Source organism: Marmota monax, unplaced genomic scaffold (assembly GCF_021218885.2).
Source record: "Marmota monax isolate L192 unplaced genomic scaffold, Marmota_monax_Labrador192_F-V1.1 WCK01_AAM20220418_F8-fsc01761, whole genome shotgun sequence".
Classification (NCBI taxonomy): Eukaryota; Metazoa; Chordata; class Mammalia; order Rodentia; family Sciuridae; genus Marmota; species Marmota monax.
Window position 1 is genome coordinate 1 of NW_026694152.1, and position 14,666 is coordinate 14,666.

Consider the following 14,666-nt stretch of genomic DNA (forward strand, 5'->3'; position numbering starts at 1 on the left):
CGGGGACTCGGGAGCCGGAGGCAGGAGGATTGCAAGGTGGAGACCAACCTCAGCAATTTAGCAAGGCCCTAAGGACTTGGCAAGATCCTGTCTCAAAATACAAAATAAAAAGGGCTTGGCTGGGATGTGACTCAGTGGTTAAGTGTACCTGGGTTCAATACCTAGTACCCCAAAAAACAAAACAGGCTACAGAGCCCACTGTGGGCCATTCTTGGTGTCCACCAGAGTAGCGCCCTTGTCAATATGTCATTCCATCACTGAACCAGCCCCTTCAAGGAACTTTAAAAGTCAACTCTTAGGCTGGGGGTGTGGCTCAGTTGTAGAGCATTGTCCAGCATGAGTGAGACCCTGGGTTGAGCCAAGCATTGCAAGATAAAATAAAAGCGAGCTCTTGTGTAGATGGCACTGCTGTGTTTGGGTGGTCTGTGGGGTTCTGCCAGACGGCTACACCCTCACAACACTCCAGGTGCACAAAGCAGGCTGCACGGTTTCGTCCTGGGGAGAGGTTTAAGGGCACAGTGAGGGGCAGCCGTGTCCCTTGGCTGTGCGTCCTCACCACAGTGCTGTGTCACCAGCCCTGCTGCAGGCCCTGGAGCGGGGTCCTGAGCCCGGCTCCTCACAGGAGAAGCCCAGCAGTGCTGCGGACGCGAGTGGCTGCTTCCCACAGCCTTAGTTCCTTAGGGTGCCTCCTCCCGCGTGGACCCTTTACCGGGGTGACCCCTGGGCTCGTGTCCTTGCCCACTGTGACCACTGACTTAAAACGAAGACCTGGGCTACGCTGCTGTGGGCTGCCTTAGTGCTTGCAAAAGGCAGAATGGTGGCTCTCGAAAACCCGCAGGGAGCCTCGTTTTGCCCTGTCACATGCTTGGAGGGTCCTGATGGTGCTGTATTTTACTCCCAGGTGGTTGAACTCAAGCTTGGTGGGAAGGATATCCCCGTCACCAGTGCCAACCGCATCGCGTACATCCACCTGGTGGCAGACTACAGGCTGAACAAGCAGATCCGCCCACACTGCCTGGCTTTCCGGCAGGGCCTGGCTAACGTCGTCAGCCTGGAGTGGCTCCGAATGTTCGACCAGCAGGAAATTCAGGTACCCTGACTGCTGATGCTCAGGGACGTAGTCGTCTCGAGGAATAAAAAGCCTTCCTTAAAATCTACCTCATTAAAATCTACCTCATGTGCTACTATTCAGACTTTTTTTTTCCCCCAGGTATTAATTTCTGGTGCACAAGTTCCCATAAGTCTGGAGGACCTAAAATCCTTTACGAACTATTCAGGTACGTTTAATTTGCATTGCTCAAACACTGGAGTGCTAGTCAGGTACCTGCCTGTAATCCCTGCTCCTCAGGAGACTGGGGCAGGAGGATCTCAAGATCAAGACCAACCTGTGCAACTTGCAGGACCCTGCCTGTCTCAGAAAGGGCTGGGGCTGGGGCTGACTATTAAAGCACCCCTGGGCTCGATCCCCAGCACCAAAAAGAAAGACAAGACTACAGAGTGCTGGACACAGTGCCTGGCGAAAGCCTCTTTCTGTCCCCTTGTCCCTGGGCTTCTTTGCCTCTTCTTATCCTCCCTCCGTAAGTTTCCATTTGTGAGCATTTGCTGTTTTTTTTTTTTTTTTTTTTTTTTTAGGGGGGTGTTGCTGGGGATGGAAGGGGGAACCCAGGGTCCCCGTGTGGGAGGCAAGCTCCCCCTGAGCCCCGCCCCAGACGTGCTTCCAGTCTTTTGCTGTTAAAAGCAGTGCTGGGTCTGGCGCACGGGGGCACACCTGGGACATCCCAGCTGGGCAACACCTGTCTCCACTTGAGAGCTAGAGGCTGGGGCTGTGGCTGAGAGGTGCAGCACCAAGAAACAAATAGGCTCACCCCCATGCACACAAGCACACTGATAATGATGACTGAGAATTAGCCTTAATAAAGAGACTTTTTTCCCCCTATGGTGCTGGGGATTGAACCCAGGTCCTTGTGCGTGCCGGGCAAGCACTCTACCACTGAGCCACGACTCAAGTACTCACCCTCCAGGTTTTGTTAGAGCATACACAGTAATTGAGTTTGTCCTGACAAAATCGTACATGCATGGAATTTGATTTCACTTCACAATCCTCCCACAACACTATTTACTTTCTGATTAAATTAAATGTATACCTTTCTCCTTTTTAAGAAAATGAAAAGGCACAAATAAGTCAAAAATGTTCAGAATACATATATCTGAAAAGGAATTTGGACCTAGAGTATATTTTTAATATTCTGTAAGTTCATTGAGTGGGCAAAATCCCACTTATACAAATGGGCAAAAAGCCTTAAACCTCTACTTCCCCAAGAAGGCACATGGCCCTAGGCCCGTGGAGAGTCCTCCGACATCCTGAGTGTTACAAGTTCCTGGGTTTTGCTTTGCTTTCTTTTGTTTAAGCCCTGTGTATACTCAGCAATAGTTGAAAGAAAAAGAAAAAGGTCGCCCTTAATGCAGGATTTTATACAACCACTGTGGTGTTGGTGTGGTCTTCCATTGTACTTCATTACTCTAGTACTGTGTGAGCTTGTGTTTATAGCAGATATTCTGGGATTTTGTGTGTTTGTGTAACATCAGTAGTAAAAACGTGTTTCTGCGCTGTCCCTGTTGGTGTAGTTGATCTGGTGTATTTGACCTCAGAGCACAGTGAGTGTGTCCCTGCCTGTCGTCATTTGTCTCTGTAGAAGTTAGGCGCGAGGTGGAGGATTGCTCTCCACAGGGTGTGCGCATCCCGGGAGGTGAACTGCAAGTGGATCTGGCTCGCGCCAGCCCCTGACCAGGCCGAGCACACCCTCTGCCCTTGCAGCCCTTCCTCACCTGGACACCAGGCTCAATGGGAGTGTGAAAGGGGCGGGCACTGTGAGCCACCCATCCCTATTGTCATGGGCCCTGACACGCTGAGTACTTTATGTGGCTCTTAGAAAACACTTGGAGTGGAAGACGCAGCAGATTCTGAAACAGTTTGTGTCATCCCACATTTTCAATGTGTTGTTCTTTTTTTTTTTAACATCTTGAAATGAGTGTACATTCCTTTTCAAATAATTTTTAAGCCATAACACATACCCTGGGCAGGACTTTCAGCCCAGGTAAAGGAGATCAAAAGATCCCCTGCTCAGTGGTCTTCATTAGTCTAATATCAGAGCAGACCAAAAAATACACACAAATAAAAGTATAGATTAATATCCCTTATGAACATATAAGTAGAAATCTTGAGCAGAACATCAGAAAACTGAATCCAGGAGCCAGGCACGTTGGCACACACCTGCAATCCCAGCAACTCTGGGGGCTGGGACAGGAGGGTCATGAGTCCAAGGCCAGCCTGGTCAACTTAGCAAGATCCTGTCTAAAAGTGAAAAGGGAAGAAGGGCTGGGGGTGTGGCTCAGGTGGAGCACTGGGTTCAGTCCCCAGCACTGCAGCAAGGTTGGGGAATGGGAACTGAAGCTGTGGCGAGTTGAAGGGACTAAGCCAGGGGTGTTTACCCAGACACCCGCAGGTGCATTGGTGCAGCCCCGCACAGGGCAGTGCAAGGACAGAGCCCACAGGAGCCTCCCGGTAGAGGGAAAGCCAGCACCGGAGGCTTCTGAACTCAAGACAAAATGCTCAGGCGACCAGGCTGGGAGGGAGCCCCTGAGCCTGCCCCAGACCCTGCATGCCCCTGGCAGCACCCTGAGTGCCAGGCACACCAGACAGGGTGGCCTGCCACCATTCCTGCAGCGTGGCTCTGGGTCTCTAGCTGGTGCAACAAGGCAGGCAGGCAGTAGGAAACCAAAGAAAACGTGGGAAGAAAGACGTCAGTTTGAAAACCAGAGAAAGAAGTAAAACTTGTCATGGATAAAGTGACAAAAAAAGCCCTGAAAACTCAGCAGGATTGTTCAGGTTGATACATAGACACCGGTTGTATTTCTGTATACAGTCCAAGAATGGAATCAGATAACTCCACTCATCATAGCATTAGAAAGGATAAAACCCAAATAAACTTAGCAAGGTAAATATAGACTTGTACACTGAAGACTGCAAACATTGTTAAGAGAAATTAAAGGAGATTAAGTACATGGATTGGAAGACTCATTCCATATCGTTAAAATGGTAATTCCCTTGAAATTGATCTATAAATCTAGTCTGGTCTCTGTCAAAATCCTAGCAGATTTTTTTGTAGAAATAATAAAGCTGATTTTAAAATTTAATTTGAACATAAAGGATCAAGATTTGGCCTGGGGCCAGGTACAGTGGGTAGGGAGGCTGAGGTGGGAAGATCACAAGTTCAAAGCCAGCCTCAGCAACAAAAGGATGCTAAGCAACTCAGACCCTGTTTCTAAGTAAAATACAAAATGGGTTGGGGATGTGGCTCAGTGGTCGACTGTCCCCGAGTTCAATCCCTATATCCCCCCCGCCAAAAAAAAAAAAAAAAAATTAGGCCTGGGGTTGTAGCTCAGGAGTAGAGTGCTTGCTAGCATGTGTAAAGTACTGGATTTGATCCTCAGTGCCACGTAAAAATAAGTAAGTAAATAAAATAAAGATATTGTGTCCATCTACAACTAATATATGTGTGTGTTTTTAAAAAAGGATCAAGCCAGGCATAGTGGCATATGCCTGTAACCCCAGCAGCTCAGGAGGCTGAGACAGTAGGATCCTGACTTAAAAACCAGCCTTGGCCGTGGTGAGGCGCTTAGCAACTCAGTGAGACGCTGTCTCTAAATAAAATACCAAATAGGGCTGTGGATGTGGCTCAGTGGTAAACTGCCCCTGAGTTCATCCCTGGGACCAAAAAAGAATTTAAAAAAGATCAAGGGGCTGGAGTTGGGCTCAGTGGTAGAGCGCTCGCATAGCATGTGTGAGGCACTGGGTTTGATCCCCGGCACCTCATAAAAATAAACAAAGGTATTGTGTTCATCTACAACTAAAAAAAATATATATTAAAAAATATTTTTAAAAATTAAAAAGGATCAAGGTTAGCCAAAGTAATTTGGTAGAAGAAGATTGAAAGACCTAGTCCTGATTCAGAACTCAGTACCAAGCCACTGTGGTCTGGCAGCGTGGTCTTGGCCCAGGCACAGACGCGCCTTCAGCGGAACCCAGTTTGGAATCAGAAACAAGTCCTTGCAGCTGTGGTCAGCTGGCGTTTCAGGAGGACCCAGGACGATTCGGCAGGTACTGGGACGGTACCCATCCGAGAATGACTGCACTTAGAACCTTATGTCACATACACCCAAAGGTGAACTCAGGATAGGTAAGCGCTAGGGCTCCAGAATCTGTGAAGAGCATGCGGCAGGGGCTTCATGGCTTTAGAGCAGTCGGATTGTAGTTGTGACACCAACATGTGATCCAGAAAAGGAAATCGATACCTCCTTCTTCCTCTGAGTTAAAATATTTTGTGTTTCAAAAGAAACCATCAAGATATACAGACGGAGTCATGTATTCCTGTAATCCCAGTGATTGGGGAGGCTGGGGAGGAAGATCCCAAGTTCAAGACCAGCCTCAGACAGACCCTGTCTCATAAATCAACAAAAGGGGTTGTAAAGGGCTCTGGGTTCAATCCCCAGTGTGGGGTTGGGTGGGGTAGTTTAAATGGTGAATTTTATGTATTTTACCACCATAACAACAACAACAAATTCTACCCAGCTCCCTGTGTTCTGCTGAATGCTGTTTGTATATGAAACACCTAAAAGTATGTTTACCCATACAGTAGGTTCATGGTTGTCTTTGGATTAGAATCTTTTTGAGGACATAGAAATATTCAAAGCTGGATTTTGTTGCACAGTTGTAAAATTCTAAATATGTTCAATATCACGTGTGTGTGTGTGTTCTGTAGTTAACCTGTTTGCTCTAAATTTGAGCTCAGATTTTATGAGAAGGCAAATAGCACCAGGATCACATTGTCCTCACTGTCGGGTCATAAGCTTAAGAAAGTGAAATCCATCTGACCTTTCTTTGCCAAGAATTTGTCTTGGGTGGTTTGAATGACCCGCTCTCACTGAAACCTTCCACCTTGAATGATCTTGGCTGTTCCAGTAAATAGGGTTAAAGAATTACCATATTCATTTGGTGCCAATTGATGCACTTAAGATGTCTTATTGATGTTATTTCTGTAGTGTATTAACAATAAGGGAACAACTAGAGCAATTATCTTAGTTTTAGGAAGCACTTAAGGAGATTAAAAGTTGTAAGTAGCAGACCCAACATTTACAATAGTCTCCTGCTCACATGTGAGGTTGGTTGTTAGGCATGGCCAGTACCCAGGGTCCACCGTGTTTGGGTGCGCTGACCACATGTGAAGCCCTGCACGTTCTGGTTTGCTCAGCAGGGTGTTGGTTTCTGACCAGCAGAGTTCCTAGAAAGCAGAGCCTCGTGCCAGCAGTGACCAACCACCTGCCTGTTCCCTGTTCTGTTCTTGTCTGCCTCGGCCCTCTGACACTTGGTCCCTCATGCTTTGCCCACCATCTCTGGGGTTGGGGCAGATGTTTTTTTTAGGATTAGCTTTCAAGACAGGCCTGGTGGAACCTGCAGTTCCCTCTGATTGCTGACCTCAGGCCTTCAGAGCATCCCACGGACCCTGCTGGCCAGACGCAGCAGCACACCCTCTATTCCTAGCCCCCCCCCGGGGATGAGGCAGGAGGATCCCAAGTCCCAGGCCAGCCTGGGCGCTTCAGTGAGACACTGTCTCCACAGAAACAGTAAAAAAGGCTGGGGTGTGGCTCTGTGGCAGAGCATGTGCCCAACAAGCATGGGTCCCTGGGTTCAGCCCAGTGCCACGGAGAGCAAGAAAGAGCACCCTGCTTTTGCATGTGTTATGTATTTGTTTTCATGTGGTGTCAAGGGTTGAGCAGACTCAGTCATGTGGGCAGTGCCTCTCACAGGGTAGGCAAGTGCTCTGCCACTGAGCCCTGCCCCAGCCCTGTGTGTTTTACTTTCAATCAGATGTCTGTCCGTTTTGTTGTAGGAGGCTATTCTGCCGATCACCCTGTCATTAAAATCTTCTGGAGAGTCGTAGAAGGTTTCACTGATGAAGAGAAGCGCAAGCTGCTCAAGTTTGTGACGAGCTGTTCCCGACCCCCTCTCCTGGGGTTCAAGGTACACAACCTGCATGCATTGCTCTGCGCCGAGTTCCCCGGCCTGGAATGCGCCCAGCACCAGCCTGCTGCCATGGCAGTGCACGTTGTGCTAGAGTGGCCCAGGGATGACCCTGCATCCAGCTGGAGTAGCTGTGTGGACAAGCAGGAGCCTCGTGCATCTTCGGGGTCTGGGGCAGTTCTTAGCATGACTGGAAGAAAACGTCCTGACCCTCGCAGCCGTGTACCTCGTGTTGCCTAGCTCTACCTCTGGGTATTAATGTTGATCTCATATAACTTGGATTATTATTTTTAGCAATTGAAATTGCTTGCAGGAGCTGGATATGGTGGCAGAGTGCTTCACTGAATTGATGAGGCTGAGACAGGAGGATCACAAGTTCAAGGCCAGCCTCAGCAATGCAGTAAGGCCCTAATCGACTTAGTGAGACTCTGTCTCTAAATAAAGTATAAAAAAGGGGGATGTGTCTCAGTGGTTAAACACCCCTGGGTTCAATCCCTGGTACCAAAAAATAAATAAATACAGGAGGCTGAGGCAGAAGGGTGCAAGATTCAGGCCAGCCTGGGTAACTTAGCAAGACCCTGTCTCAGAACAAAATAAGAAGGGTTGGGAATGATGCTCAATGGTAAAGTGCCCTGGGTTCAGTCTGTGTACCACAAAAAGTGTGTGGTCCTGAGTGTGCAAGTGGCACTGCACCGGGGGATGCTCCTGGCTGGCTCTTCCTCCCATGGGTGGAGAGTGGCCCTCGTGGCAGGGAGCACTGCCTGCCTGCCCCCAGGGCATCGGCGGGTGAAAGAGCGCAGGCGCCATGTGCAGCACCCAAAATAGTCTTGCCACTTAAGTGTGTTTTTCTGCTGTTCTGTTTTTGGTACTGAGGATCGAGCCCAGGGCATTAGCTACTGAGCCGCATCGAGCATTGTTTTATTTTGTGACAGGGTCTCACCACGTTGCCCAGGCTGGCGTTGATCTTATGTTAGGACAGGGACCAAAGGAGAACTAGAAATAACATTAATAATTCAACACTCAGCATTATTCTGAGGACACAAGGCAGTATTCTCTCAAGTACTTGAAGAAACTAAAATGAAAGCATTACCTTTTTGAGACAGAAAGGATCTCTGATGGCAGGGATGGCGAGTGCTGGCAAAGTCTCCAAGTAGATGGTGTTACTTAGGCTCAAGCCTCCAGAATTGGGCAGTTACAGGCGTGTGCCACGGCACCCAAATGCAGCTTGAGAGTTCGATGCCACTAGGTGATTTTACCAGTAACACTTGCCCTGAGAGACAGGTCTTCTGGGATCTTCCTTTCAAAACAGTGCCAACCTCGAGGTCGCGACTCTCCAGGAAGAGCCTAGGTGGGGTCCTGTTCCCCTGCAAAGAGAGTGGGGCCAGGGATGCTCTCCTGTCGAGCAGTCAGTGCCAACCAGTGGGCATGGGGGAGCCCGCCTGGGAGAGTGCAAGACAATGCCAGCCTGCCTTGGCACGCAGAGACCTCCAGACCATCTCCTGCACAGGGGTCATAGACATTGGGGAGGGCATGTTCCTTAGCTCCTTTTTGGTGCTGGGTACTGAACCCAGGATGCTTCATCACTGAGCCACATCCCCGGCCCTTTTTTTTTTTTCTTTTTTCTTTTGTATTTAATTTTCACTAAGTTGCTGAGGCTGGCCTTGAACTCCCAATCCTCCTCCCTCGGCCTCCCCAGCCACTGGAATTACAGGCGTGCACCACCACACCCTGCTTTTCTTTTCTTTCTTTCTTTCTCTTTTTTTTAATTCTGGGGATTTAAACCAGCGGCACTTGACCACCGCATCACATCTCCATCATCCCTTTTATTTTTTATTTTGAGGCTGGGTCTTGCTAAGTTGCTGAAGCTGGCCTTTAAGTTTTGATTGTCCTGCCTCAGCCTTCCAAATCGCTGGGAATACAGACACGCGTTCCTGTGCCTGGCTTTGGTTCATTACCTTTTAAAATCCCAAACAAACGGTGGTGAGAACTTGTCTCCCTGACAGGGCCCTGCGCAGGCATGACTGAGTTGCTAGGCCAGGAAGGTACGCTGCGCTGTGCTAGGAGATGGTCTTCCTGTTCTGGACTTTGTCTTACGTGCTGCACACAAAACTTAGAGTTCTCCACGCTAAGTGTTTGTGCAGCTGTCCTGTGACGTGGCTCGGCATGCCCCTAGGAGGCTGCCAGCACCCTGCAGGCTGGAGGGGCTGTCATCCTGCAGGCTGCAGAGGCAGGACTCGCTAAAAGTGACAAAACCCTCAGTTTCAGTTCCAGATTATTGCAGAAGAATAACATCTGCTAAAGCTAATTAAAGTTTAATGTGTTTAATAAATGTGGTTGTTACAGACCCAAAAAATCATTAAAGTGCTGTACCAAAGCACTAAGTTACCATCAGACCACATAATAAATGGATGATTTTCTCACTCTGGATTAATGCAGATTCCCGTCGTGCTATGTTTAATTATACACAGAATGGTGCCCTCGACTTGGATTTCAATGAAGAACTTCATTTTTTTACCTTTTAGGCTGCAAGTAGAAAATTCAATTAGCATTAGGAAGGAAACCCTACAGGGTGGCATTTCACTGCAGAATTCACTGAGAGCTTCCCACTTACTCAGAGGCTTTGCCAGCACTCACCACCTCTGTCACCAGAGATCCTTTTCTGCCTCAAAAACAGGATGATTTTATTTTAGTTTCTTCAAGCACTTGAGAGAGTAGTTGCCCTGAATATTCAAAATGGTGAGTGGTAAATTAAATGTAATTTCTAGTTGTCCTTTGGTTCTTGTTCTAACATTTTCATGAGCAATTTAAAAGTAGCATATAAACTACAATTAGAGAAACAGTGGTTTTTAGCAAATACTATATGCTCTGTGTAGTGTGTGTGTGTGTGTGTGTGTGTGTGTGTGTCTGCGCACGCACACGATCTGTGTACTTTTAGGGGTGGGCACTGGGTATTGAACCCAGGAGCGCGTAACCACCGAGCCATGTCCCCAGACCTTCTACTTTTCATTTTGAGACAGGGCCTTGCTAAGTTGCTGGGGCTGGCTTTGAACTTGGAACCCTCCTGCCTCAGCCTCTTGTTGCTGGGATTCCAGGCTGACCCACCACGCCTGGCCCCACATGCGTTTCCTGTGGAGGTATATTAACAGTAGAGAGGACTGCAAGGCAGAGGGTAAGAAGCTCTGGCCGGCAGCAATGTGGGACTGTGGACAGCTGCTCCCAGAAATCCCATCAGGATAGGAACTCTGCTCCAATTCTGCTTTCCCTTCTCTACTCGAGTGGTTGGAGGGGGATCAGTGTCTCTCCTGTCATGAGTGCCATGTGTACATCCTGTGTGTATCCCCGTGATCGGCTTGTGGGCAGGCTTTTCCACCCTGTGTAACCTTGGGCTGGGGTACAGCTCCCAAGAGGTGTGTGTGGCATGCACATACCCTCAGGTCATGGTTCTTGGGTTCGGTCCTGACCTCCTGTCCTGGGCTACTAAGTGAAGCCTGCCCTCTCCCCTCCCACAAGGGCATTGGGGGCGCCCCTCGGGCTGGTAACTCTTGGCTTCCCGGACCTGATCTGCATGCCTGCGGTGAGGGGCCAAACCAGATGGACCGCCAGCCTCTGCAGCCAGCAGGCCAGGGCAGGCCGTGCTCGGGCGTCCCTCTGTTGGGTGGGAACACCAGGCTGTGACCTGACGCTGTCTGTGCTCAAGAGCAGGACATAGTCACTGGTTATTAGTGTCCAAGGGACCACTTCTCCTTCGATCTCTCACAGTAGGTCTGCACTTAGCCGGGCATGAATGTGTGGGTACTTAGCCCGCAGTTACACATGGACAGTTGTAGACTTCAGAACATAATTATTAATCACATAATTATTTGTAAATCGTTGAAACAGCCCCCATACCCATTAGTAAATAATGCTACTTATATGCACCCTCAAGAAAGAATGAGAGTAGCAGGACACGGTGGCTCACACCTATAATCCTACAGGCTTGGGAGATAGAGACAGGGAGATCACAAGTTCAATGCCAGCCTCAGCAGTGGCGATGTGCTAAGCAACTCAGTGAGACCCTGTCTATAGAAAATACAAAATAGGGCTGGGGATGTGGCTCAGTGGTCGAGTGCCCCTGACTCCAATCCCCAGTACCAAAAAAGAAAAAAGAAAAAAAGAAAGAATGAGAAACTGATTGGGGAGGGTCACCAGGACTTCCCTCTGTGTAAGAAACCACAGGCTTTTGGGAGTGAGGGCACACTTTCTCCTAACTGTAGAGTGCCTTACCACATCTAAAAGATAAAGGTTCCTTAGCACCGTCAGTATCCAGAAGATGCCCACGCTCCTCTCGCTGCTCGGTGCCAGCAGGCCGTGTCCGCACAGTGTGTCTCTTTAATCTCCTCTCATCTTCTGGATCCCCTCTGTTTCGCCTTGTCATCAGTGAGGGTACTGGTGGCTTCTTTGTGTATCTCATAAAACAGTAGTGGTACCTGCACATTCTAAATGTGGATTCTCCTTTGGCAGTGACAAAGATTCCAAGGCAGGTCCATCGGGGGGCGGGGCAGGGTCTGAGACCATCCTGCTTATTGCTGCCCATTGGTCAGGAATAGAGAAAGCGTGTTCAAATTCAGTCTATCCGGCTCCGACTTAGGCTGGCGAGTTGGTGTGGGGCTGCCGTGTTTTACTCAGCGTGTTTGAGCCCCTGAGTTTCATCTCTGCATAACCAAAAAAAAAAAAAAAATGGATGTAGACTTGTAAGTTTTGTTTTGTTTTGGTTACCAGAGATTGAGCCCAGGGATTCTTAACCACTGAGTCATAATTATTTTATTTAGAGATAGGGTCTTGCTAAGTTGCTGAGGGTGGCTTTGCACTTGTAATCCTGCTGCCTCAGCCTCCCAGGCCACTGGGATCCTAGGTGTGCACCCTGTTCCCGAGTTCCTTTGGTTTTCTATTTGGTCTCTTTTCCCAGTGATGACCTTTATTCCCGTGCTTGGACCAGGGATTAGGTAGAGGGTTCTGTTTAATTTCCCCAGTGTCAGCGGGTTCCTTCCCTTCTTCCTCTCACTTGGATCAGGCTTGTCCATGGCTGTCTGCATGGCCCTTCAGTGACACAGACAGCACTTGACCTTTGCATCAGCTGATGGCCACCCCACCCTGCCCTAAGTCAGCTCTTGACCTTTGCACCTTCCACACATTGAGCACATCTCTAAAGGTCCAAAGGCAGAGCCTGCGGGAACCCTGCTCCCTGGAGAGGTGGCCTCCAGTAAGCCCGCGTGCACCTGCCCCTCGAGCATAAGGCACAGCACTGGGCTGATGCCGAGCAGGTCCTCCTCGGCCCTTCCTTGTGGAGTGGGTGTCCTTGTGTGCGCTCGCGTGCGTGCTTCTGCAGGACTGTGTGGGTAAGGTGTGTCCTGTGCCTTGCTGTCTTCCAGGAGCTGTACCCGGCCTTTTGCATTCACAACGGAGGCTCTGACCTCGAGCGGCTCCCCACAGCCAGCACCTGCATGAACCTACTGAAGCTCCCAGAGTTTTACGATGAGACCCTTCTGCGAAGCAAGCTGCTCTATGCCATCGAGTGTGCTGCTGGCTTTGAGCTGAGCTGAGCTGAGCTGAGCTGGACCCGACCCTCCCAGAGCAGCCAGCACCTCCCCAGGCCCAGAGAGTGCTCCGGCTGGACCCCGGCTCTCCAGGCTCCTCCCTCCTCCTGGCATTCCTCCCTCCCTCATTTTTTAGATGATTTTTATTACAACATGGTCACTTATGTAGATGGACATTGCTTAACAATTGTTTTGTGCCGGGTGGCTGATGTAGTAACTTTGCCAAGAAGAGCACAGTTTTTAGACTAGTGGCAACTCAGTGAAATTAACCAAAGATGAAGCTTTGGCTTTGCTGACCTTGTTAGACTCCTTCTGAGCCGCGGCTGCCACCTCCTGTGGGGCACCCCACGGTCTGTGACCGACTGAGGGGCCAAGGCGCCGCCCTCTGGGGCCACTGCTTCTCCTGTGGTTGATTGTTTACAGCCTGTTGTTAAAACTAAAGGCACTTCCTGCTGCCTCCCCGTGGTGAGGTTGGACGGTAGGTGGTGGTAGTGTACTTGTGCTTCTCTCGCCACTTCTCCCAGGTGGGACCGGCATGCTGTTCTCAGTGTAGCGCCGACCTGCATCATGATGGCTTGGGTATTGCTGTGGGGTGTGAGGTGGTCATGCATTCTGTCTGTCTATCTCCACGTGCTGCCTGGAGAGCTTCCGGGGGAGGCCAAGGAGGGTCCACACACCACCGCACGCATGTGGCCTGCAGTGAGTGGTGGCTGGGGGCGTGGAGGCCCTGCAGCTTCTATTAAAGTCATTTGAACCAAAGTGGTGGGCTGCGTCTCTCCGTGACCACGCGCCCTCCTCAGTCCAGCTGCAGTGCCCAGCACCCAGGGCGTCTTGGGGTACCTCACTCCCGTGCTTCCGGCTGCTGCTCTGACATGGAGACGGGGCCGTTCCTGGCGTGTGTGGGGAGGGAGAGTCTCACGAAGGCACTTTATCAGGACCTCTGTCTCCTCAGCAGCACCGGGTGCTGCCTGCCGAGCTGGTGCTGGGGAGTGCTGCAGATCCAGTCCCTGTGCTCCCGCATCCCCTCCGCTGGAGGCCTGTCGGCCATTGAAGTCAATAGACCAGAATTAGCAATACGCTTCTAAATGGGAAAACAGAACGACACTTTTAAGACAATGACCGTTATCAAAACAAAATGTATAATTTCTTAATTTGAATAATAAATTAAGTGTTTAAATGCTATTTGTAGTCTTGATAAACAAATAAATAGCATTTGTCTTTGGGTTTTTTTTTTTTTAAGGTTGTTTATGCTGAGTGTTCATATCTTTGTGTATTTGATTATTGGTATTTTAGACCTGGAGTGTCTGAGATTGAAGAGGACTGGCGGGGACGCAGGCCATGTCTCTCCTTGGCCCTCTGCACTTACTTACTCATGTTCCAGTGGCTGAGGGTTTGCACTCTGTTTTCTCCCCAAGATGGTGTTGGAGCCCTGCCCCGGAGGGCTGCTGCAGTGAGGTGACAGCTCCCCAGGCAGGCTGCTGGCCAGGGTGCTCCTTGTGGGCCCTGGATGCCACGTGGGGCCGCGAGGGCCAGGAGGATGTTGAGAGGCCAGTGCCCGCCCAGTCTCAGATGCTGTCTTGCCAGATCTTTTTTTTTTTTTTTTTCAGTTGTGGATGGATCTTTATTTTATTCACTTATTTATATGTGGGCCTCACCCATGCTAAGAAAGCCCTCTCCACCAGCCACACCCCAGCCCTTCCAAGGTCTCTGGTTTGCCTCAGGCTGTTGAGAAGTTTTCAGAGAGGACTCATTCATCCTTTTATTTGCTTTCTCGGTTCTGTTCTGTTCTGGTTTCAGCTCAGTGCTGAGTTCGTAGCTGGCTATTGCAGGCATTTCTACGAGCTGTCGAGCTGTCGTCTGCCATGGGGCTTGTGAAGGCAGCGTTGTCAGGGTACACCATGCCGTGCCTCAGAGCGGCACAGCCCAGCTGCAGGGCCGCCCAGTCTGACCTGCAGTCTACCCTTGCTCAGCTGTGCTGCTTGGCCACGCAGTGCCAGCATGCAAGCCACAGTGAG

The 14,666-nt window shown here is 49.8% G+C and overlaps 1 protein-coding gene across 1 annotated transcript; it reads left to right on the forward strand.

Annotated features, from left to right (window-relative positions):
* Positions 1–799: 799 nt before the first annotated feature.
* On the forward strand, positions 800–13,890 carry LOC124107606 (ubiquitin-protein ligase E3C). Its single transcript, XM_046465771.2, has 4 exons — positions 800–1,090; positions 1,211–1,277; positions 6,948–7,078; positions 12,487–13,890. Exons 1-4 carry the CDS (start codon positions 815–817, stop codon positions 12,655–12,657), a joined length of 645 nt encoding a protein of 214 aa, XP_046321727.1. The 5' UTR covers positions 800–814; the 3' UTR covers positions 12,658–13,890.
* The last annotated feature ends 776 nt before the right edge of the window (positions 13,891–14,666 follow it).